The 24387-nt window shown below is 37.4% G+C and overlaps 1 protein-coding gene across 7 annotated transcripts in view; it reads left to right on the top strand.

The window, feature by feature from the left end:
• The window catches only part of LOC149829968 (acyl-CoA synthetase family protein), a 142369-nt gene that overhangs the window by 44244 nt on the left and 73738 nt on the right, over positions 1–24387 (top strand). For 3 of the 7 annotated variants that reach the window (XM_090016196.1, XM_090016200.1, XM_090016202.1), the window contains exons 2-5: positions 11089–11183; positions 11880–12142; positions 12225–12531; positions 21763–21952. In XM_090016196.1, the coding sequence (XP_089872322.1) occupies positions 11915–12142; positions 12225–12531; positions 21763–21952 (725 nt within the window). In that variant the 5' untranslated portion in view covers positions 11089–11183; positions 11880–11914. Of the gene's footprint in view, positions 1–11088; positions 11292–11879; positions 12143–12224; positions 12532–21762; positions 21953–24387 lie in introns of those variants that run through there. The other 4 variants (XM_090016199.1, XM_090016198.1, XM_090016197.1 and 1 more) reach the window with 3 other exon arrangements.

Below are 24387 nucleotides of genomic sequence, written 5' to 3'. Positions count from 1 at the left end.
AATTTTCATCTTGGCATTAATAACTTTAGGGGAATCCACCATTTTTTCGTCAGTAATTCCTGACTTGTCAAAAATATTATTAGCAAACTTGGTTTGAGAAAGTAAATATCCCCTAGGAGAATAAGCAACCTCAATGCTTAGAAAAAATCTAAGAAATCCAAGCTTAGTCATTTCAAAATATTTTTTGAGAATACATTTAATATACTTTACTAGCTATTTGTCTTCACTTATGATGATCATGTCATCAACAAAAAGGAGAATTACAATCCCTGCATAAGATTTCTTAGTAAATATGACTATCAACATGGCAAGATTTAAAATCAAGTTTGAGCATAACAGAGCTAAAACGATTATACCGGGCTTTGAGTGTCTGTTTTAAACCATAAAAAGCCTTTCTCAATCGAAGCACCTTACCAGTAGGAGCTTCATATCTAGGAGGTGTATCCATGTACACTTCTTTTAAATTCCCATTTAAAAAGACAATTTTTACAACCATTTGTTAGAAAGCCCAACCTTTAACGACAACAATAACGATGAGGGTCTTAACTAAAGTCATCCTAGCTACAAGTGTAAATGTTTCCCCATAGTCTATCTCGTATTCTTATGCGTAACCTTTTGCAACTAATCTGACCTTGTTCCTAACTAGGGTCCCATCACTCTTAGCTTTAACTTTATCAACTCATTTGCAACCTATGGTTTTCTTATCCCTAGGCAAATCTGATATCACTCTTAACTCTGCATTCATAGCTTTGATCCATTTGGGATATTCTTTTGCCTGGTTATATGTGGCAGGTTTAAAGTAAGACAAAATCTTAGCTAGACAAGCTCTATATTGTGAAGAAAAAAATTCATATGAAACAAATCTGTCAGGGAATCTAGAGGTCCGATCTGATCTTCTAACTTCTTCTAGCTGTTGGGTTTCTAAGGAAGAATTTTCTAGAGCATTTTCATTGTCTATTATTTCCACGTCTTCTATATTGAATTACACTAGGTTCTTCTGATTCAATATTCTCACCATCAAGGTTGAGTTGAGTCTCTTCATTACTAACATTCTTAAATAAAGAATCATCACTACTTTTAAGTAATATCTCAAATAAAAAAAATACTCAAGGTTCTTAGGCACATTTTGAAAGAAACTTTCATTTTCTAAAAAATAAACATTCCTTCTGATATAAAGTTTGTCCTTTTCTAAATCAAAACGTCTGAATCCTTTTTGAGTTTCCCTATATCCAAAGAATGCACAAAATATAGCTTTAGGAAAGAGTTTATCATTTTTGTTATTTGAAACAAAACACTTACATCCAAAAGGTCTTAATCTAAGATAATAAGAGAGATTTTAAAGAATTTTTCCTAAGGAAAAATATTTTGAAGCTTAGATGATGGGAGTTTGTTAATAGAGACATAATAGACAAACAAGCTTTAGCCCAAAAACGTTTTGGAAAATTTTTGAAATTAAAAAGGTTCTGGTGGCCTCAATTATGTGCCTATGTTTTCTTTCAGCTAATCCATTTTGTTGAAGTGTATAAGCACATGATTTTTGGTGTAAAATTTCATTGTTTTCAAAATAAGTTTTGAAATCATGACATAAACTCTCTCCCAGAGTCAGAGCAGAAGATAAAAAATTCAGTTTTAAATTAATTTTTGACAAGGTTATGATATTTTTTAAAATTTTCAAAAATTTCATACTTGTGCCTACTAAAGTATATAAAAAAATCTAGTATAATCATCAACAAATATCACATAATAAGCGTAGCCACCTTTAGATAAAATAGGAGAAGGTCCCCGTACATCCGAGTGCACTAATTCAAAAGGTTTAGAAGAAAAGATGGTCTTTTTAGGAAAGGGCTTTCATTTTGCCAAGAACACAATCCTCACAATGAAATTTTTTATTACAAAATTTGTTCAAATGTGGTTTATGAGATAACTTTGATAAACTAGGGTGTCCTAGTCTTTGATGCTACAAAACTGTTGACATTTTGAACATTATAATAAAAATTGTCTTTTGAAAGAAAAAAATGATCCATGTAGTAGATGTCTTCTTCTCTATGTCCTTCCTCAATCTGCTTCCTGTACTGGAGATCCTGCACCCAACATCATTTAGATGAGAAAGAAACACTACACACATGGTCGGTAATTTGAGAAACAGGAAGGTTTAAATTTAATTTTATGACAAATATAATTTATGGAATAGAAAATTTTGAAGTACTTTTGAAATTCCCAATGCCTTTTATATTAAGAGAGGACTCATCAATGGTAAAAACATTATTTTGCGTTTAGTGCAACATTCGGAAAACAAAGAAATATTTAGTCATATGAAATGAGGCTCTGGAATGTAAAAGCCAAGAAACCTTACCGGGAGGTGAATATGTAGAGACCACAACTCTTGAAAGAGAGGAAGAGAAGCTCTTAATTAGTGGAAGAAAGGCCTTCATAATTTGGGAGAAGATGGTTCCAATGGATTTTGAATCTTCATTGGTTCCACGTATTTCTTCGTGAGACGTTTCTAAAGATGCCACCTTTTTGTCTTCTCTTCCCTTAAACTTGGGACAATAGGGCTTGATGTGTCCCCGTTCTCCACAACTATGACATTATTATATATTTTTCTTGTTGTCATCATATATAGGTCTCCCATAGTGAGGTTTTAAAAAATATTCTATAGTGTAAAAATTTGTATTGGCACTCGATCTTAAAACAACCAAAACATTGTCCTTGATCTCCTTCGAATCAAACATGGATTTCAACCTTGTCTCCTCCATGCACACTTGAGCCAAGACTTCATGCAAGGGAAAAGGTTTTTCCCTATGAATGATATTGACCTGAACTTGTTCAAATTCGGGTCTAAGACCTCTAAAAAATTGGACCTCTAAAAAATTGGAACAATTTTTCCTTATGCTTGTACTTTTTATTTTTAAGCATCATTAGGTGTCTCTCATATAGGCTCAAGCTTAACCAATTGATCCTAAAGTCTTTTGAGGGTACTATAGTATTTCGTCATCATTTTATCTCCTTGTTTGCAACTATGAATTTTGTCTTTAAGATCCTAGTTGTGAGTAACATCTTTTTGGGTACATGCAAGGTTGTACGTATCATATCGTCACCCGTATCGGTCGGGCCCAAAGTAACACCGTATCGCATCATAATTTTTTAATAAAAATTTTCAAAATTTTCAAACAAGTCAAGAAAAATCAAAAGAAAAAATAGCAAAATTTTAAAGAAATCATACACATAAAACAATGATGAATTGCACAAAATACAACAATAAAATCACATATGAAGCATTTATGTCTCTATGAGCTACATAAGACTCTTGCAATTAAGAACATGCCACAAGACTCATACTTTCATATTATAAAAACAAAAACAAAATAATATATAAAACCTCAATAATCATAATCGTCATAATCTTCTTCTTCTTCTCCTCTTGCTAAAATTAATAACAAACCATGCAATTGATAACTGACAATGTAAATAAAAAGCAACTACATAATTTAAATTTTAAGTACAATTAAAGCCTTAACTAATAATATTAAATTCACATCCAAGTCGTACTAAAATGCCATCAGTCATAACTAAACTACTAAGCGTTCATGATAACTAAAAACATTACATTTAACTGTCTTACATGCCAATCTTCATATCTAAAGTTCTAAACCATAAGGATCCTAAAACTATCTTCTAGAGCCTATTTGCCAAACAATAGGACAATAATTCCTCAGTGTTGCATCCAACTGTCGCATGATGATCTCTTTATCTTTGGCTAATTTTTTGGCAAGTGGGTCATCAACATCATATTTAGAATCTGGAACAATGTTTGAAAGTCCTCCGTGTTTTTGCAAAATTCTTACTTGAATTTCTTCAGGTTCAACAATAACATCAGTATGAAAAGTGACAAAAATAGATGAATAATCACATGGTTGTAGATTTTGACGAATACCTGCAATATGTTGTTTAAATTTATGCAGTCCACCTCTAATAATATAACCATAAAACACACATCTTAATGATGACCTTGGTCGTGGTACATCATCCATGCTTTTGTAGTATTGCCATACATGATCATTTCTATAAGATGAACGTGAAGATGACATCGAAAGATCTAAAATAAAAACATAACAAATTAACCATCAAATAAAAATATAGGCATACAAATATCCGACAACAAGTTTACACACACATAGAATATGGATTTTTTACCTTAACCCACTTCCTTGTGTGGAAAAGGGTAAATATGCACCCTTGAAAAAATCGCAAAATTCCTCTACGTTGTGCATAGATTGGCCCCTAAATCGCTCTCACGGCTTCTAGGGTGTGTGGGTTCCCCTCTAATGGCCCCTAAACAAATGAGGGAGTCGACCCTCAAGAGCTATTTAAAACTCAAAAAGTAAAAAAGTAACTTTTGATTTTTTTAAAGTGTGCCGACGGTGTATCGTACGATACGATACGATACATGGGTGTATCATACGATACACCTTATACAGATACAATACAATACTTACCATACCGTATTATACGATATGGTACAACACATACAACCTTGGGTATAGGTTTGTCTAACATATTCCCAAGCTTCATCCGCTCTTTCTAATTCAAGAATATTAGAGCATGGCTCCTCATCCATACTACCCATAAAGAGGGAAAGAACCTTGGCATGACCCACTTCCCACTCCTTATAGGCTTTTTTGTATTCAAGCATAGCCTTTTATTTTTCAACTCCCTTAAGGCTCTCCTCCTTAGATTCACCATCAACTCCCAAAACCATTTTTGTGAGAATTGGTTATGGTTTCAATGCAGAACCATCAACAAATTGGCACATATCTTTACTCATGAGGATTCTTTTCACTGCCGCGACCCACATATTGTAGTTTTTCCCATCAAATTTGATGGGAAAAACGATTACAATTTCTTTATCAGCCACAACATTGAAGAAAAAGATAAAGAGAGAAAAAATAAAAAGAGAGAGACAAGATGGATAGGAGAAGTCCCAAGTTGACGTAGATCCACCATAAGCTTCTTTACACGTTCCGAGCTTTCAACACATTCTATTTTCAAATCCACAAGCCTTCAAGAGTTTTAGATCTGAAACCATGTAATGAAATAACAAGTATACAAACATAATGCCACAAAAGGGCTACAAACATGCACATCAACAAATACAAAAGCCACTTATGAGCCAAATAGACAAGAACCACTAAGGGCTAGACATAAACCTTACAACAGAGAGCAAGAGCACAAATATAAAATAAAAAATATTATTCAAGAAACTTAGAACAAGCATACATCAAGAAGGAGCCAATAGTGCTTTTATATGCAACTAAGGACATTGGGGAGCTCCCAATATAGTCATTGGGAGCTCCCCAACTGTCATATTTATGACCATTGGAGAGCCCCAACAATATTGACCATAGAGCCCCTCAACAAATAAAGAAAATAAAAAAGTCCAAAACTGTCCCTAATGGACAACACCTGTTACATGTTCAAAATGATCAAAATACCCCTGGTCATATACCCAAATTACATAAACAATATATATATATATATATATTTGTATATGTATATATATGTACATATAATCTTATACAATACATTTTAACAGGGTCAAGGTTGGACCCGACCTGATCCGGACCAGCACGAACCCGTGCTGCGTTGGGTACCAGTACCTGTGTCGTTCCGTGTCGACTAGGGTACGACTGCCTGGTTGTTGTGTTCTATGTGACATGTTATTGTGTAATGTGCTTTATGAGCTCCACCTCAACTTTTTAGGATGCTCAAGTGAGTTGGAATACATTGGGTTCAATAATGAACCCATACATATGCACATGAAGTGCAAATATACCCATTAAAGGGAAACAACACAAGCACATAATGTGCTAACCCATAAAACCCATAAAAAGGGAAAAATATGACATAAAGTCATAAGTTGCATATTATTGAAGAAACAATGGACAAGGGGTAAAAACCTCATTACAAATGGAGCATAAGCTCCCTCAAGAAGTGAGAAAATACAAAGGGGAGAGCCCCTATTTATAAGCAAGAAAAGGAGCCACAAAGGGGGCTCCCAAGAGAGTCGTTGGGAGCCCCCAACGGTCACATATGTGACCGTTGGAGGCTCCCCAACGACTCTTTGGGGAGCCTCCCTATGTGGCACAAAAGCCGAAAATTAAAAAGGGAAAAAAGAAGAAAAATAAAAAATAAAAATGGAAAATTACAAGCAATATTCCAAAGTGGAATATGCGCAAAACAGGAATTTACAGAAATACCCTTTTGGGTGAATAAAGAATATATATTTATATTCATATATATATAGATATACATATACATATATATATATGTATATGTATCTATATATATATGAATATAAATATATACGAGATTACAAATGACGATAATACACATATTTTAACATCCCCCCTCAAACTTTGCGGGGAAAAAAACCCGAAAGTTTGGAAAATCAAAGGGAAGTCTTGAGACGAAGTCCAATTCTTCAAAAGTCTTTAAGAAAAAACTCCATCTTCATGACAGTTTGAGCTAGGTCTTGAAGTCCAATTCCCCATCGATCGAATCCATAATGCATCTAATGTTCCACATCTTTAGCGATCCTGTAGAGAATCAACAAAGAAACAAGTAAAACATATCTTTGCACTTTTACTCAAATGGACCATTTCTAACTAGCATAATTATGGATGACCTATGTTAGAAATTATGCAGAAATGACACTTAAAGTTTCAAAATCATACATCATGTTAAAACAAACTGAGCGAAAGCAAATTATGCAAAAATAAATTGCAAGAATGCATAATGCATTCATAAGGTCCAACATTGGACAAATATAACCCCATAATGGGGAATAACAAAATGATCCACAAAAGGATACAAGAAGCCTACGAAGAGGCATAAAATACCTATGCTTTATTGAATGAGAGCCCAAAAAAGGCCATAAAGAGCATATGCATATACTTATCATTAAATGAATTAATACTCAAAGAACTCATTAATGATTATGCTTCAAACATGTAATGAAGTCCCAAACAAGAGAAACGAAGTTTCCAAGCATACTTTAGGCAAAATAAACCCAAGAGTTCACAAGGTTTTAAAATTGATTATGAAAGTCACACTTAATTGACAAAAAACACATTCTACATATAAGGGTGGCAAAAACCATAAGCACTTAATATATCGATTAAATGCTAAGAAATCAACTTGATATGCATATCAAAAATATGATTCATTTGAAAAACACAAGTCATGAATGAAATTTTGCAAATTTCAACAATAGTTCATCCATTACAAACAACTACCTCATTAGTCCTCCAAGACCCATAAATCAAGTGTATAAGCTATTAGATCAAGAATATAAAAGCCATTAAAGGCCAAAGACACACACAAAGGTGTGTAAAAGAACCTCTTGTCTACATATAATAATACTTGAAATAAGTGCATCTACGACAAGAACAAGAGAATACATGCCAATATGGACTAAAAAGTATCTCTTGTCTACGTAAAAAATACACTTAAAACCAAGTATGTTCAGCTACTAGAACAAGAGTAATAAGCCAACCATGGGCTAAAACACAATGCATATCTTGTCTACATAAGATGACACTTGAAATGAGTGAAATAAGCCAACCATGGGCATACATCTAAGCGACTAGAACAAGAACACAAACGCCAACATAGGCTAAAAATCACACACCATGGTGTGAATCAACGTGCCTTGTCTACATATAAAAACACTCAAGTCAAATGTGTTCAGCTACTAGACCAAGAGAGCAAAAAGCCAACAAAGGGCTAAAAACACACAAAAGTGTAATAAAATTCTTGTCTACATATGATGACACTTAGATAATGGGCATAAAAGGAAAAGACCTTTGAGGCAATAAACTTGTAATGAAAATAAACCTCGAATAAAACAATACTCCTTTTAAAATGAATTCTCATAACAATAACATGCATGTAAAAAAATATCTTCAACAAGATACTATAATCGATAAAGTAAAATTCTTGAAAATAAATGTGTGAACATACGCACACCAAGAACATACGAAACACTTGTGCAAAAAAGCACAAAATCACAAATGTGCAAATGCACTCATAATTTTTCATAAACAATGGAAGGTTGGGCAATAATCCCTAAAACCTTGATTTCAATATACCTTAAAACATTTTAAGGTTTCAAACATCATATATCCATCACATTTATATATAAATAAGAGCATCCATAAGATCAATGGCCAACATCAAACTAGTGACACACTCATATACCAAATCATTCTAGAGTCCCAAGGTGCCCATAACTCACCTCAACCACCATCTATAATATGGCAATTTGGACAATCTAAAATGATATAACATGAGGTGCCCATAACTCACCTCAACAAACATCTCTAATAAAACAATAATAAGGCCAAAACAATGATGCATTAAATAACATGTGGTGGACACATATAAATGCCACAAAAAGGCAATAAACACTTTAGGAATCATTTTTCAAAGAAAAGAGGACCGATTAAAAAAGGTCCAATAATCAATAATGTGCTTTATAACAACAATTTTGCATAAACACAAATTATGCTTAATCTTCAAACAAGTCATTTATACCAAAAACTTATTAAGCAATAAACACAACATAAAGAATTCATCAAGACAATCAAGCTTTTAATCAAAGAAATCATAAGAACCGTAATGGTTCAAAAAGAAGGCTACAATACTCAAGGAAAGAATATTTAAAACACTTGAAAATTTATAGATTTAGGGATCAAGTCCCATACAACAATTTAAAAAAATCTTTTGATTGTGATGAGATATGCGGAAACATACAAAGTGCTAAAAGCACTTACAATGATTTAAAAAGGACTCAATATCTAAATTCATTATATTTTTCACAAAAAGAAATGTGCATAAAGGCTCCATAATGCAAAAATGTCTACGAAGAGACAATACACATGTAAGCACAAAAGGCTTTATAAAAGATGTGCACGAAGGCACTCATACAATACTTGAACAAATACACACCAAGGTGTAAACAAACATGCACTAAGGCATGTATTTCATAAAAAAGAGGGAATGCATATAAGCGCAAATATTTGAGAAACAAATGTGCACAAAATACAAAAATACACAAAAGTGAGCAAGTATGCACTTTATAAAAAGAGCAATGCTTGAAATTCTCAAACTTTAACAATTGCAATTGAGGACAAAGAAAACCATATTATGGCCAATGTAGGCATTTTTAAAAGATATTATTAAGAGGTTTCGAAACCTTATGAAAAATACAAACCAACAAGTTTATAAAGATGAAAAATGAAATCATTTATACCAAAAGGATGCAATAGATGAACTATGCACTCTATGTAGTGTGAGAAATTTCTTTTAAAAAATCTTTCCTAATGGTTTATCATAAACAATTTTTCAAAAAAGAAACATTGAAAAACTTTTAGGAGTTCTTATAAGTTATCATTAACAAGAACTACTTTAGGATTCAACAAAGATTTTAGATGTGAGAGATTTTCATACAAGGATTATATCAAATTTTTCAAAAAAATGCACTAAAATTCATAATAAAAAAGAGGAACTCAAATCAAATTAGGGTTCATATGAGAATTAAGAAATTTTAAGCAAAGATCATTACTTTAGCAAGAAATCATATATATAATTTTAAAAATTAACTTATAGGTCAATCATGAGATACTTATGTAAGAATTATAAATCTCACATAATTGAAGGTAATTTTAAAAAACATAAATTGCTATTATATGCGATGAGTAGTTAGATAGACGCAAATTATATATTTGAACAACAAACGAGTTCACCAAATTTGAGGGAGATATTTTTAAAATATACGAGCATACGAAATGTGAAAAGACATAATTCAACTATCATAACCATTAAACGAACAAACTATATGCAAGAAACATATTTTCAAATGCATAATACTTTAAGAAAAGGGATACATACCGAATAACTTCAAAACAAAAAAGAAGAGCAATGAATACTTCACCATTTCTTGAGCGACACGCTTTCCGTTGCACCCAAGGACAACCCCATCGTGACCTTGCTCTGATACCATGTTAGAAAGTGAGTTGGAATACATTCGGTTCAATAATGAACCCATACATATGCACGTGAAGTGCAAATATACCTATTAAAGGGAAACAACACAAGCACATAATGTGCTAACCCATAAAACCCATAAAAAGGGAAAAATATGACATAAAGTCATAAGTTGCATATTATTGAAGAAACAATGGACAAGGGGTAAAAACCCCATTACAAATGGAGCATAAGCTCCCTCAAGAAGTGAGAAAATACAAAGGGGAGGGCCCCTATTTATAAGCAAGAAAAGGAGCCACAAAGGGGGCTCCCAAGAGAGTCGTTGGGAGCCCCCAACGGTCACATATGTGACCGTTGGAGGCTCCCCAACGACTCTTTGGGGAGCCTCCCTATGTGGCACAAAAGCCGAAAATTAAAAAGGGAAAAAAGAAGAAAAATAAAAAATAAAAATGGAAAATTACAAGCAATATTCCAAAGTGGAATATGCGCAAAACAAGAATTTACAGAAATACCCTTTTGGGTGAATAAAGAATATATATTTATATTCATATATATATAGATATACATATATATATATATATATATATGTATATGTATATCTATATATATATGAATATAAATATATACGAGATTACAAATGATGATAATACACATTTTAACATGGTTTTGGTTAGGGTGGCTTGGATGAATTCTTTCACATTTGAAGTTTGTCTTGGAGCTTTTCTTCTCTTTTTAATGCCGTCAACATTTTTTCTATATGTGCTGCTTCTTGTATCATTTTTCTCTTGGCACTTTTTTCTTCTCTTTATGAACATGTCAACCTGTCTTCTGTATGTACCATTTCTTCTATAATTTTCTGAGGAATTGAAATTTTGCATGTCCTTAAAAAGTGAAGAAAAAAGCTATTGTATATGTCAGCAACACATATGTTCTTTTTTGCTACAGAAAAGCTTCCATTGTTGTTTTATTTACTTGATACTGCAAGCTTATGCTGCTGACATAAGGCTTACAATGTTCCATTGGTTGAATGATCTATAACAGGAAAACAGAATAGGACAGAAGATAGTTCATTTAAAGTCAAGCACCTGGCTGCTGGCATAATAACTCAATTGCGGTGCAACTGCATAGATCACTCGGTGTGATATGACTATAAAATTGTGTACAACTTTCAATTTTTCTACGTATGAAATTTATCTGGCTCTTTTAAAGGAGTAGCAAGAACTCTTTATGGTCAGCCTTTATAGGTATTGTTACCAACTTGTAGCCCCTAAGTGGACCTTTCCTGCTCATAAGAGACTAGGGGTGTCAACGGGTCGGGTTTACCCAAACCCAACCCGGACCAAACCCTATAGGGTCCAGGTATGGTGACAAATAAGAAGACCCGATTAGGACCTGGGTCTGGACCCGAAGGTCCGAATTAATACATGAACCCAGGTATAGTTTGTGAAATTTTATACCAGACCCGGGCCCGACCTGAGTTCCGATTAAGACCCGCAACTTTTCAATGTAAAAATGATAAAAAATATTATTTTACCGGGTATGGTCTGGGTCTGGTTCATGTAGTTCTTATCGGGTCCGGGTATGGTTTATCTTATAGTAGACCTGATTCGACCTGGGTCCGGACCTGATACCATACCTGAAAATCTGGTCCAAGTCTGGTTCCACCTGGGTCCGAACCAAACCCGACCCATTGACACCCCTCTAAAAGACCCTTCTTACTTGCTAAAGCTATGTAATAGGTGCCATGTTGTTTGATTCAGTGTATGAATTTGTGATTTGGAGCTCTCTATATCTAGCTTGATGTTGTTTGTCGTCATCTGGTTGACATCCAGTTTCTATCATCCATCCATGTCCTCCCGGATCCTACATGAGCATTGCATCAGAAGTAACAAATCTACTCAAAACCTTAGCTTCCCAACTTCAAGGTACGAGAAGTAACAAAGATGTGAAGGGGACTTTTTCCAATCTAGATCCCTCAAAAGATGTTGGAGCTTGTCTTGAGAACATTTCCTTGATAAACAAGTCATCAAATTTCAATGGAAGATCTGAACTGTTGGATGCTGTACTTTCTATTTTGTGCTACCAAGTATCTGATGTAAGTGCTTATCGTTCTTCATTTCTTATGTTTGCACTCAATTTTCAGTTGGCCAATGGTGTTGATTGTATAAATGCCCCAGGTGTATTCCTTGACGACCAAATACTTGGTGGACACGCTTGTTGCTGTTTTAACATCATCAATTTCCTGCAAGGTTTTATCACGAACACCACATTGTGAGTTGAACAATTGTGAATCCACCGTTGAGATCCAGGCTTTACTGCAAAACGTGGGTGCACCAAAATCAAATACAAGAGCATGTTATACTTCTGAGCAGCCATGCTTACAGAAAGAAGACATCCTGCATATTGGGTCACTTTTATCATCTGACGACTCTACAAAATTGGTTGAAGCATGTCTAGATGTTCTTCTTGATCTTGATCGCCATGGTAATTTCAGCAGTTGTCTAGCATATTTTTCAATTCTCTACCGCATACCTGTTCAGTCTTGACATGGCATATACCTTTTAAACATTGTCATATGGGTCATTTCACGTGCTTTGGTTTTTTATCTAGGAAAGTTATCCCACATAGTCCAACTGACGTTTGAAGCTGGTTGATTTTTCCCATATCAGGAATCCTAAATTGGTTTTGATAATGTATGGTGTTCTCTCAGAACATGCTGTGTCAAAAATTGACTTCATTCTTAGGCATTTTCTTTTTCAGGAAAATGATGGTTACATGAACTCTTGTAATTGCATTTTTTTCATCTTTCAGTCAGTCAAGAAAAACATATAAGTCCTTTACCTGAGGACTTCAATTATAGCTCTTTATCATGATTCTCTTATTTGTTTTGTATGTTTGCATCGGGATTTTCTGGCATTTGACTTGTTGAATGTGCAGTTGGTCTCCATTGAATGGTCAGATTCTGTAGTGCTGATGTTGTGTGTCTGTGGATTTGTGCTAGTGAATCTGGAATCTTGTAGACATTTTTGACCTTTGATTTATCGGCATTAAACCTAGATTTTTATGGATTTGTCATTAAATCTGCAAATGGGGTGACTATTGTGCTGGTGTTGTGTCTTGATGTGGACTAATTGTTGCATTGATTCTAAGTCATCAAACCATTTACAACCTGTCACATGCATGCATCATTTGGGCTCACGTACCTGTGTCGACATGGTACGGTACGGGTGCTGGTACCGCCCACTTACCAGGGACGTTGTGGACTGGGTCAAGTCGGACCCAAAGCTGATCTGACCCAAAAACAACAAAACCTTGGGAATTCCTCTGCCTGAACCACCTTTCCCTTTCATTTTTCACTTCCCTCCCTTAGGCGACCCCACTATGTCACTCCCTATCCCTCTCGTTATTCAATTCCCTCTCAATTTCTATAATAAAAAACACAAAAGAGTTGAGCTGGTATCATTTTAGTATTAGAACAGTTCTGATGTTATGCTAGGGGTCTGTAGGATCAAAAGTAGGAAGCTCATCTTCATCCTCTCAGGGCTGCACATACCTCATTTTTGCCTCACTTATCTCTTTTTCTTATCTTTTTTTCTCTCAGACGAGTGAGTAATTGTTGGCATTGCCATTTCACGGCATCCGACAAATTTCTTGACGTGCAAGCCGCAACATTGATATGTGTCCCGACTAAATGATGCTTCAACCGAGAAATACCACTTGAAAAAATAGTATGACAATAGTTGCACTCGATTTTCAATCGGTTTTCACTCATTACATGAGTGCCTCATTACCATGCCGGATCATTTAATGCCATCTTCCCTAAAAAAGCTCAATAAGAAGCAAAGAATAAGGTTTTTTTACCTTAATTTACTTCATTGAGTGGAAAAATAGTTGAAATGCACTCTTGAACAAATCACAAAACCCTCTCCCTTGTACATGGATCGGCCCCCAAATCGCTCTCACGACTCCTAGGGTGTGTAGATTATAGTGACAAATATCGTGAGATTTATGAAAATCTTGCGAGAAATTGCTTGAAAGTTTAAAACAACAATTTCTCACAAGATTTTCAAAATATCACGAGATTTATGAAAAAACATAGATACCTCGATTTAAACACAATATTTACGTTTTAAATGACTATTTATCGTGAAAATGTGTGTTTTTATTTTTAAATATTTTTATTAATATTTCTTATAATGTTTTTATATTTTTGTATTTATTTTTTATTGCTGAGATTTTATCGAAAGAATGTGAGATTTAAGAAAAATTTCAAATTCTTGTGAGTTTTTAAAAAACAATATTTTGTCATTTTTAACTTTTGTCACTATGGCGTGGATACCTCTTTAGTGGCCTCTACACAAATGAGAGAGTCGACTCTCAAGAGGTCTTTAAAAGCCAAAACTGGAAAATTATGATTCAACCCTTTTTTAAGTGTGACGAAGGTGTATCGTACTGTACACTATATATCGTATGATACAGGGTTGTATCGTACGATGCAGATACGATACACACTCGTATCGCGATACGAGTGTGTATCATATCGTTATTTCCTATAGTAACAATATGTATCGTGCGATACTATATGGTACGATACTTTTAACATTGGGTCTTACTTGGTTGAACCCCCTCTCTTGTATTAACTCATTTCATTAAAGTGGCTACACGTGAAATGACCCTTCATATAGGACATAATTGTTAAGAAAACACGTTGGACTAGGAGGGGATATGTTTGTATTTTATGTGTTTTATTTACATTATTTATGAAGGGTATTTTGGTAAAATACTAAAATCCTGTGTAACCCTACACTTATATATATTCATTAATATAAGCAGCTAACCTCAAGAGAGAATCCTAGATGCGCAGGAGCAAGCTCTCGACATGCGCAAGAGCGAAAAGCAAAAGTACGCGTATGCACAAACACATAGAGAGAGCAAGGAGATATAAAGACAAACTTCTTTGTAACAATTGTAAGTGCAAAGAGAGAGAGAGAGGGAGATAGAGAAGGGGAAAGGGGTCCGTTATCGAAGTATACGGGGGTTCTTTAGGCAAAAGGCCATTTGCAAGCATTGGAGAGTGTCAAAGAGGTATATACATCATATGCAAAAAGTGAAAAACATGGTGGTCCAGAACATGCTCCCCCGCCTAAGCTGGCGCCGTCTTCGGTGTCAATCGTTCATGGTAATCCTCCACAACAATGATACAACATGTGGGAAGCTTTTTCCCTGGTGGCTTCACTCTTTGGTAAACCTTTCCACTGCGCCAAGTACTTCTTTACTTCGTCGATGTAGTTATTAGAGTGGTTGAGGATGACTTCTGGTTCTCTGCCTGAGATGGTGACTGTTGATAGAGCTGACTGCGGAATGGGAGCATGTTGACGTATGCTCCGTTGAGGATCTTCATCTTCATGGAATGGCTCCAGGTTGGATATATTGAAGACTGAATGCACTTGAAAATTTGATGGTAAGTCCAGTTTGTACACCAGGTTCTCAACGCACTTTCTGATGGTGAAGGGGCTGTCATATTTGCGAATGAGGCCTATGTAGTGACCTTGAAAGATAGCGGTGTGCTCGGAAAAGGGCTTCACCAACACTTTATCTCTAATGCAAAACTCTGTTGGCCGACGCTTTTCGTCCTCCCATTTCTTCATGCGCTTTGTCGCTTTGTTCAGATATGCCTTTGCCAACTATCTCTGATCTTGCCAGTTTCTAACAAACTGGTATGCATAAGGTGCTTTTTCACATCTGCGAGTGGCAAGAGAGTGCAAAGTCTGCAACTATTGTCCTGTTGTAACCTCAAATGGACTGTGGCTGAATGATTCGCTCTTCTGAGTGTTGTAGCAGAATTGGGCGGCATCAAGCAAATCCACCAAATCTCTTTGGAGATGAAAACTTGTGTTGCAATGCAAATCCGTCTCCATCAAGCGAAACACTTCTCGCCAAAACTTCCTGGTGAAGCAAGCATCTTAATCACTTATATTGCTCTTTGGAATTCCCCAATGCATGATCATGTACCGCACGAACAACTTTGCAGTTTCGGCAGCTGAGCATGTGGTAGGGGCAGGTATTAAGATAACATATTTCGAAAACCTGTCTATAACCACGAAAATGGAGCTGCAACCTTGGGCTTTTGGTAAGCTGACGATGAAATCTATGATGATGCACACGAGCAATGTTGCAAGTTCTGCTTTACGACTGAAGACGTCAGCAACAATGTTGGTCTAGCCTAGCTTGTACTCAAAGGCCATGTCAAACTCTGCTAGAAAATCTTGCCAGTAAGCTTGTCTTGAACACTTCTTCTTAGTCAAGTAACTCGTCGCAATGTTGTTAGTTCGCACAATGTATTACAACCTCAGGAGGTAGTGTCTCCGTGTGTGAAAAGAATGCATGACCGCTAATATTTCACGCCTGTGCACAGTGTAGCGTCGCTCGACGCCATTTAGCTTGCGACTTTCAAATGCTACGGGATGTCTTCCTAATGTAACACCTTCCAATTACGAAGTTAGACACGTCAGTTTGCACTTCGAATGACTTCTAGCAATCTGGCAAGCTTAACATAGGTTCTCCTGTCGGGGCGTGCTTCAACTTCTTAAGAGCTTCCTGGCACACATCAGACCATAGCCATGAGAAGATCAGTGAGCGGGGCGACAATCTCAGATTACCCTTTAATGAATCGCCGATAGTGGTTGGCAAGCCCCAACAAAGAATGTAAGTCGAGAACCTTAGCAGATGGCTCCTACTCTTAAATAGCTTTGACCTTCTTGTGATCCATTTTCAATCTGCCTCATCCCACAACATGGCCAACGAAGTGAACTTCTCTCTAGCCAAACATACACTTTCCCCGCTTGACGTACAACTCATTATTCTTTAGAGTCTGAAACACAATATGAATGTGCTTAACATGCTCTTCGATGGAATTGTTGTACACCACGATATCGTCGAGGTAAACCACGATGAACTTGTCAAGGTGAAGGTAGAATATCTTGTTCATTAAGGTCGAGAAGGTCACATGCGTGTTAGTCAAGCCGAATGGCATAACAAGAAACTCGAACTCGCCATAACACATCATACAAGTGGTCTTGGCTTTATCTCCTTCAACGATTCTTACTTGCCAATAACCCGATTTCAAGTCTAACTTCGAGAAAATTTGAGCTCTTTCGAGTTGATCGAATACTATGTCACAGGGATTCGGCCAGACAGGTGCCGCACCCGCATCGGCGCGACTCGACGCGGGTGCAGGAGCGGGTGTGGCCAACCCGTCCCTGGGTGCAGTCAACGCACCCAAGGTCATTTTGGTCCATTTTTTGGATTTTTTTTTAAAAAAAATTTGCCAGGGGAAATGGGCTGCGGAATATAAAAAATGGTTGTTCTGGTACCATCATCAACAAAGACGTTCAGGTCGTGACATTTTTTTAGGTGGTGGCTGGTTGGAAAATCTTCAGACGAAACCAATTTTTTAGAAAAGATCATTTTGGGCCATTTTCAGGCCTGACACTTCGAATATAAATGGCTGGAATTCTGAGCCTGAGGGAGTGAAGGGGGGTTGGCCTCAATAAACTTGGTTACAGGTAAAGTTAGCACTTTTGTTAAACTAATGATATATAAAAGAATGCAAAAATACTGTGCCTTTGAACAAATTGAAATTTGAGAGAGAGAGAGAGACCCATTTGTGGCAATCCGAAGATCGAACCCATTAATTTCACTGACTTGCCTCAACGCCTCCCTCCATTCTTTTACCGTCTTCTCTTCAATGCATTGCTCATGTTTATTAAACCCTGCCTCAAAGGGACCCTTTTGTTTTCGTACATCTGAAGGATTGACATCGTAGAAGATGGGAATGAGCATCTTATTGGTCTCAACCATCTTGGACACCTCCTTGAGGCACCATTTTGATTTGGCATAGTTTCTGGACAAGACTGCAGACCCCTCAATCTCCTTCCAAAGGTTGTCTCCTATCTCCTCTCCGATCTCCAGTCTCTCATCATCAATGAACGTATGAACGCCTTTCTAAACGAAAGCCTCATAGAGGTGTCCTGCAAAACTCCTTCGTGTGTCCTTTCCTCTAAAGCTCAGGAATACTCTGAATTCCTCCTCCATAAGAGAAGTAGATGAAGAAGATGAAGGGTTTTGAGTGAGAGTTCAGCCAGTCTTATTTCTGCACTTGAGGAGGGTAAAGATCCATATTTTGCAGGGTATTATACTATTACTATAGAAAGAAGAAGATGAACGACAATGCCTAAAAGGTGCTCTGGGCCTAGCGTACATTGAAAGGTAGTCAGCCCAATGAACTGATGCCACGCGTCCGTTGATGGGACAACTGGAACCACGCGTTTTGTTAATGTTACATCACTAACGCTGGATTATGGAAAGTTTCTTCTCTTTCATGAACAAAAAATGAAACATTTTGGGATATGCAACTTGGTCCAAGAATCAACCACATAGATGAGCCCCACGAAATGTTTTTCAGCCGTTTAATTTTAAGATTAATCTAGATTGACAGCATCTAGAGCAATGCTGTCGGTGTCAGCAGAAAATAGATACGATTGCGATACTAGCATGAATCGGCTATTTTTGAATAAATATAAAAAGCGCTAAAAATTAATTCTTAATATTTTTTAATGGTTTTAACACGTGTCACGTTTTGATTGACATGAAATATTTTTTAATTATTTTTTAACCTATTCAGAGCGATTCAATTAAGGGTTGGTATCGGCGGATTCACCTGAATCGTTGGCCCGATACTGACAACATTCATCTAGAGGATTCGCCTGATCCACTTTCTTTTACTTGGTGTACAAGTGTCGGTTCAAGTCTGGTTTTGTTCGGAGATGTTACCCTACCCAACTCGATTCGGGTCTGAATCTTAATCCTGCTAAAATTGTAGACTTTTAGGGCATGTTTGAAAACGGGAGCAGAAGTTGCGCGGGGAGAACTGTTTTCAGTGAAGCCCTCACGCCCCCATCAAACAACAATAAATTTACAATCGCTGCTAAATATTTGGACATACATGTGAACGGGGCTGCGATGGCCTCGGGCCGGCTACTGCATGCTCTATGCTCACTTGTACGAGAGAGAGGACCCGCACTGGGGGAACCCCCTTCTCTCTCTCTCTCTCTCTATATATATATATATATATATATATATATATATATATATATATTTGCCGCACCCGCACCCGCACCCATGTCACATAGATCGAACATGTCCATGATCAAAGTTAGCAGATACTTGTTCTTCACTGTTAATTTGTTCAATGCTCGATAGTCGACACATAGATGCTTCGACCTATCGTGCTTTGCCTAAAACGACACGGGTGCAAAAGGTGCTTTGGACGACTGGATGATCCCTGCTTCAATCATGTCATCCAGCTGTTTGTGCAGTTCCTGCAACTTAGGAATTGCCATACGATATTGAGCCATTGCGGGTGGTCGTGCACTCGACACTAACTCAATTTAATGATCTACCTCACACCTAGGAGGCAGCTTCTTCAGCAGTTTGACGAGCATAAAATCACCGAACTCCTTCAACACGAGCACTAGGGCCCCTAGAATATCAACGACTTCTCCCGCTTCCATTTCTCGAATTGTGATGAGAAAAGTTTTGTTACCTCTTTTCATACCTTTCTTCAGTTGGAGCGTAGATACAAAGCTCTCATGAGGCTTCTATGCAGGTAGCGTGGCAATCATGCAGGGTTGATTCTCACTCTCAAAATTAACAGTGTTCACGTGAGGCATCAACACTACCTTGTTGATTCTCAAGGATTCCATTCCAAGGATGACTCTGAAATCATCCATGAGTACTACTGAAAATGTGGTCCTTCCATATCAACTATGGATCTGCATTGGTGCATCACAGATAACACCGTAAATGGCTTTTTCTTCGGAGTTGACCACTTTCATACAACTCTCCTTTTCCCATTGCAAAGCCAATCGGGTTGCTTCTTGACATGAGATGAAGTTATCGTCCCACTTGTGTCTATAATGCCTTGGTGAGTTTCCCGTTGAGTAGGAGTTCCAAGTACGTTAGTTCCTTGCATACAAGTGGTTCCGTAATAATTATCACGTTCACCACATTCATCATTTGCATTGCTCCAATAGTCAGTACTTCTGTAGGTTGACAAACTTCACCTTGAACGACATTCATAGCTCAGGGCTCACGGTTATCTCCATTCCCTTGATCGTGATTCTTGTTTGGACACTCATTTGCCCAATGATCACCATGGCGGTAATAACAATCACGACGACTATATTTTTGCCCTCTCTAGTTGTTCCTGTTTCGGTTGTTGTTATTCTAACCATCTTGTCAGCTTAGTTATCAAAGGCGGCGCCTAGGCGCAACCCCATCGCCTGGGCGACCAGGTCTGTGCGGTGGGGCCTTATATTGCTGCCTAGGTTTTTTTTATTAATTTTTTTTTGAAGACATATCATTTGTTTTCTTCTTCGAGTAGGAGAAGAAGAAGAAAAAGAAAGAGAAGACAATATACATGTTTCTTATTATGTTTTTTTTTTTTACTTTTTTATTTTGGGTACCGCCTAGGCTGCCTAACAATTTTATGAAAACGGGTAAGAACCAAGGTCCTTTATACGACACCCTGGCGGAAACCGAACCCAGTCTAGTACAGTGGCAACCTTGCTATCGCCGCCGCAACCTAGGGCAACAAAAGAGATGGCTGGGTGTCTGGTGGAATTGGCGCAGTCCCTCCACCCAGCCATCCCAACAAGAGGGGGAGAGGCAGACGGGGGGAGGGGTGGTTTGCCTAACCTCGCTTGTCTTTCCAGAAAAAGGAGGTAGGCGCAGTTGGCGCCTGCCCTTCATTCGGTCAGAGGGGCAGGAGGGAGAGTCATTTCCCTCCGACTGCCCCTTCTCAGAAAAACGGCAACAACCAGAGATTGCTGCCAGTTTCGCTAGAGAGGAGGAAGGAGAGGGTGCTTGACACCTTCTCTCCTGGTGAGCCAGAGCCACCGCCGCTGGTGGCTTTGGGTTGCCGGCGAGGGAAATACAACAGGGAGGGGGGTGGGGGTTGTGGCTTCAGCCGCCCCACCTGGTCGGCAGGGGAAGAAGGAGAAAGAGGAGGGGGTGCTCGGCACCCTCCCTCTTGGCGATCCTGAGCCACCACCGCTAGTGGCTCTAGTCTGTCAGCGACAAACATGGAAAAGAGGAGAGGAGAGGAGAGGAGAGGAGAGGGGAGGGTGCTCGACACCCTCCCTCTTGGCGAGCGAGAGCCACCACCGCTGGTGGCTTTTGGTTTGCGTGCGAAAAATAGGGAAGAGAGGAGAGGAGGTTTGTAAAAAGAAACCCCCCTTGTGGGGGATTTAAATAGACCACCGGGGGGGGGGGGTTGCGACCCGGATCCGGTCGGATCCAACCTGGATCCAAACAATTTTTTTTTGAAAAAACTCGAGTCTTACAATGGTTGTGCTATAATTACCATCAATCAACAATCTCCCTTTTCTCCTTCTAGCATCTCTCCTTCCTTTTCCTACCTTTCCCTCCCAATCTTCCTTTGAATTTCCCAACCAACCAAAAGCATTCTAAATTGAATGCAACAATTTAATTGTATTCTCTTGATGTTCTAGTTCATTCTAGGGGTATCTAGCCATATTCTCTTCACGAATCTCATAATTGGATTGCTTATTTCTCAATGCCGTGCCAAGGTTTTTGCTTGTTGCTTCATGATACTGTCATATCTTATAGTGTTTCCCTCATGAGAACTTGCAGGTGAATTTTCACATTTATTAGCTCATGCCATTATAAAAGTGGCGACATCAGTTTCATTTTATAACGTTCAGTTTCCATCATCATCCGTCGTTTATGAGAGGCTAAAGAATGAACAAATTGCTTCAATTTCAAGGATGCAACAACTTCTTGCAAGTACGGTTCTAAAAGAGAGGTACAATGCTCAATGCAGGTATACATCTTCACAAGCCTCTTCATTATCGATGCCCTTTGTTTAACTATGACAGGGATTCTTAACTCATTGTCATTTGTTAGGCATCACATCCTTAGGCTTTCTATTGCATAAGCCTTAATTTATTCATGCCCTTAGCCTACTTAGTCCTAAGAGTTCTGTTAGTAGATTTGGTCTTTTGTTTAACGTCTGTGCATTCATTATTTATGTTCTTGCATTAGTTAATAACCATGATGGTTCATTTGAATTGCATAACAGTGATTACTAATTACTAGGTTGTCTGGACCCTTCAAATTTGAGTCATTTTTCAGATCCTTCCTAGTGAAACCAGTGCTAGATACTTGCGGTCTTGGCTTCTGAACTTGGCAAACCTAATTTGGCTAAGCCACACCATCAGTCATGAATTAGAAGTAGGGACTTGGCAAAGACTTTGTTTATAAGGTGATACACGTCTTCTTAGGTTTTTGACATGTTCGTCATTTGCTGCTAGCACAGGGAGTTTGTTGGTTGACTCATGGTTTGCCTCATCTCAAGCAAGGCCAAGTTGAGCTTGAATTTTTAACTTTTGTAAGAGAAACAAAGATAAAGGAAAGTGTGCTATAAACTATGTCACACGGACTCGGCTCCAAGGTCGCCGCACCCGCGTCGACACGCACCGACACAGGTGCGGACACGGGTGCGGCTCGGACTCGGTCAACCCGACCCTGGGTGTGGTCAACGCACCCACGGTCATTTTGGTCCATTTTTTGGAATTTTTTTTTTTGAATTTTTTTTTTGAAATTTTCTGGGCTACAGCTGTAAGGAAAAAAACCCATCACAACTAAAAAACCTGTACACTTTCAAGTTTTAAGTACAGAATGGGCACAACTCAAGTTTTTGTGGTTTTTTCCTGTATGAAGAAAGTGAATTATTACAGAGTATGAAGAAAGTGCCCAAAAGTGAATTATTCCTGTATGAAGAAAGTGTACAGAATGCCTTCACAACTCATCACCTGTCCCCTAATGGGCACAACTTTGACCGAGTTTTATATATATATTTTTAATATATATATATAGTCGAGTCCCCGTGTCCAAAATTTTTGAAATTGCGCCGCACCCGTGTCGCACCCGCACCCGCACCCGCACCCGCACCCGCACCCGCACCCGCACCCATGTGACATAGGCTATAAACAAGAAGATACAAGATTTGATCACACACAAATGCATATATGTAGGAAAACTTGGTGATAAAGCAAGCAACTTCAAAATCTATCAAAAACAGGAATTATATTTTTAAAAATGAAAAATATATATGACAGATTTAGATTGACAAAAAGTAGCCAAAAAATGTTGCCAAGCAAGTCATAAGCAATACAATGTGATGCATATCATAAACTTCTCTTAAAGTTAAATGCAAAAGATATGCATAAAACTAATCAAGATCAGAGAGAGGAGAACTGGGATCTTAATCACGTAAAGTGTATAAAACATGAACTCCCAATGGTTTTAATTAAAGATAAGCATATTAACAATGTCTAGATGAACACTTTTTGTTAAATATGTAACAAAGAACGAAGTGGCCCAATTAATCAAGGAGTGCTTAGTAGATATAGTGTTGAAGTTCAAAAAATTATTTAAGATAAGAAAAACATGAGATGGGTGTATCATCAAACACCAAAAATGGTAAACATAGTGCAAAAAAATTTGTGCAAAAAGGACCCTTTATCAGTGTTTGTGACTGCCACCAAAGTCCTAAAACAGTATGCATGACGAGTAACCATGTGTCTGAGTGTCATTCGATGCTTATGCTGTTCAATGATACACTCTTTTGAGAAAAAGAATTAGTTCATAGTATTTTAACATGATACAATCAGGCCTTGTGAAGAGCTTCATTAAGAAATATGAATCTCATCTTTTTTGTTCTGGCAAACTTTTCCTTCAATGTGAAGATCTTTCATTTTTCTGATAGTAGAAGAAGATCCTTCACAAAAGGGAAGGATGGTGAAAAGATATATCATCATTTCCTGATTATGAAATTGGAAGATAGAAGCTAAACTTTGAGAATTTTTTGAACCAGATAGGTATTAGATACAGAAAAGAGATGTAAAAATACTAGCAACAACAAATACTACATAAGTGATGGGATGAAAAACTTGATAAAGGACAAGATTTTAAACCTGATTTAGATTACTAGCATGTTGCATTGATTAGGCCATGGAGATGAATGCACATGTATCTGCATACTATTAGTTGTGGTGTTCAATGTTGGGATGCTGTGATGCACTGGAAGATGTTAGGATGGCCAGGGGCATTTAAGTAATTTTTTCCATGGTCGACCAGTTTGGTCAATTATGACTCTTTTGTGATATTCTTTTGGCTTGTATTCTTTATTATGCTGTAATTTTCAGTGGCGTACTTGTTATTTGTTTATTACCTTTTGTAACTGAAATGCCCATA

The sequence above is a fragment of the Nuphar pumila genome, chromosome 8 (assembly GCF_984573655.1).
Source record: "Nuphar pumila chromosome 8, dmNupPumi1.hap1.1, whole genome shotgun sequence".
Taxonomy (NCBI): Eukaryota; Viridiplantae; Streptophyta; class Magnoliopsida; order Nymphaeales; family Nymphaeaceae; genus Nuphar; species Nuphar pumila.
This window is presented reverse-complemented; position numbering and strand designations above follow the sequence as displayed.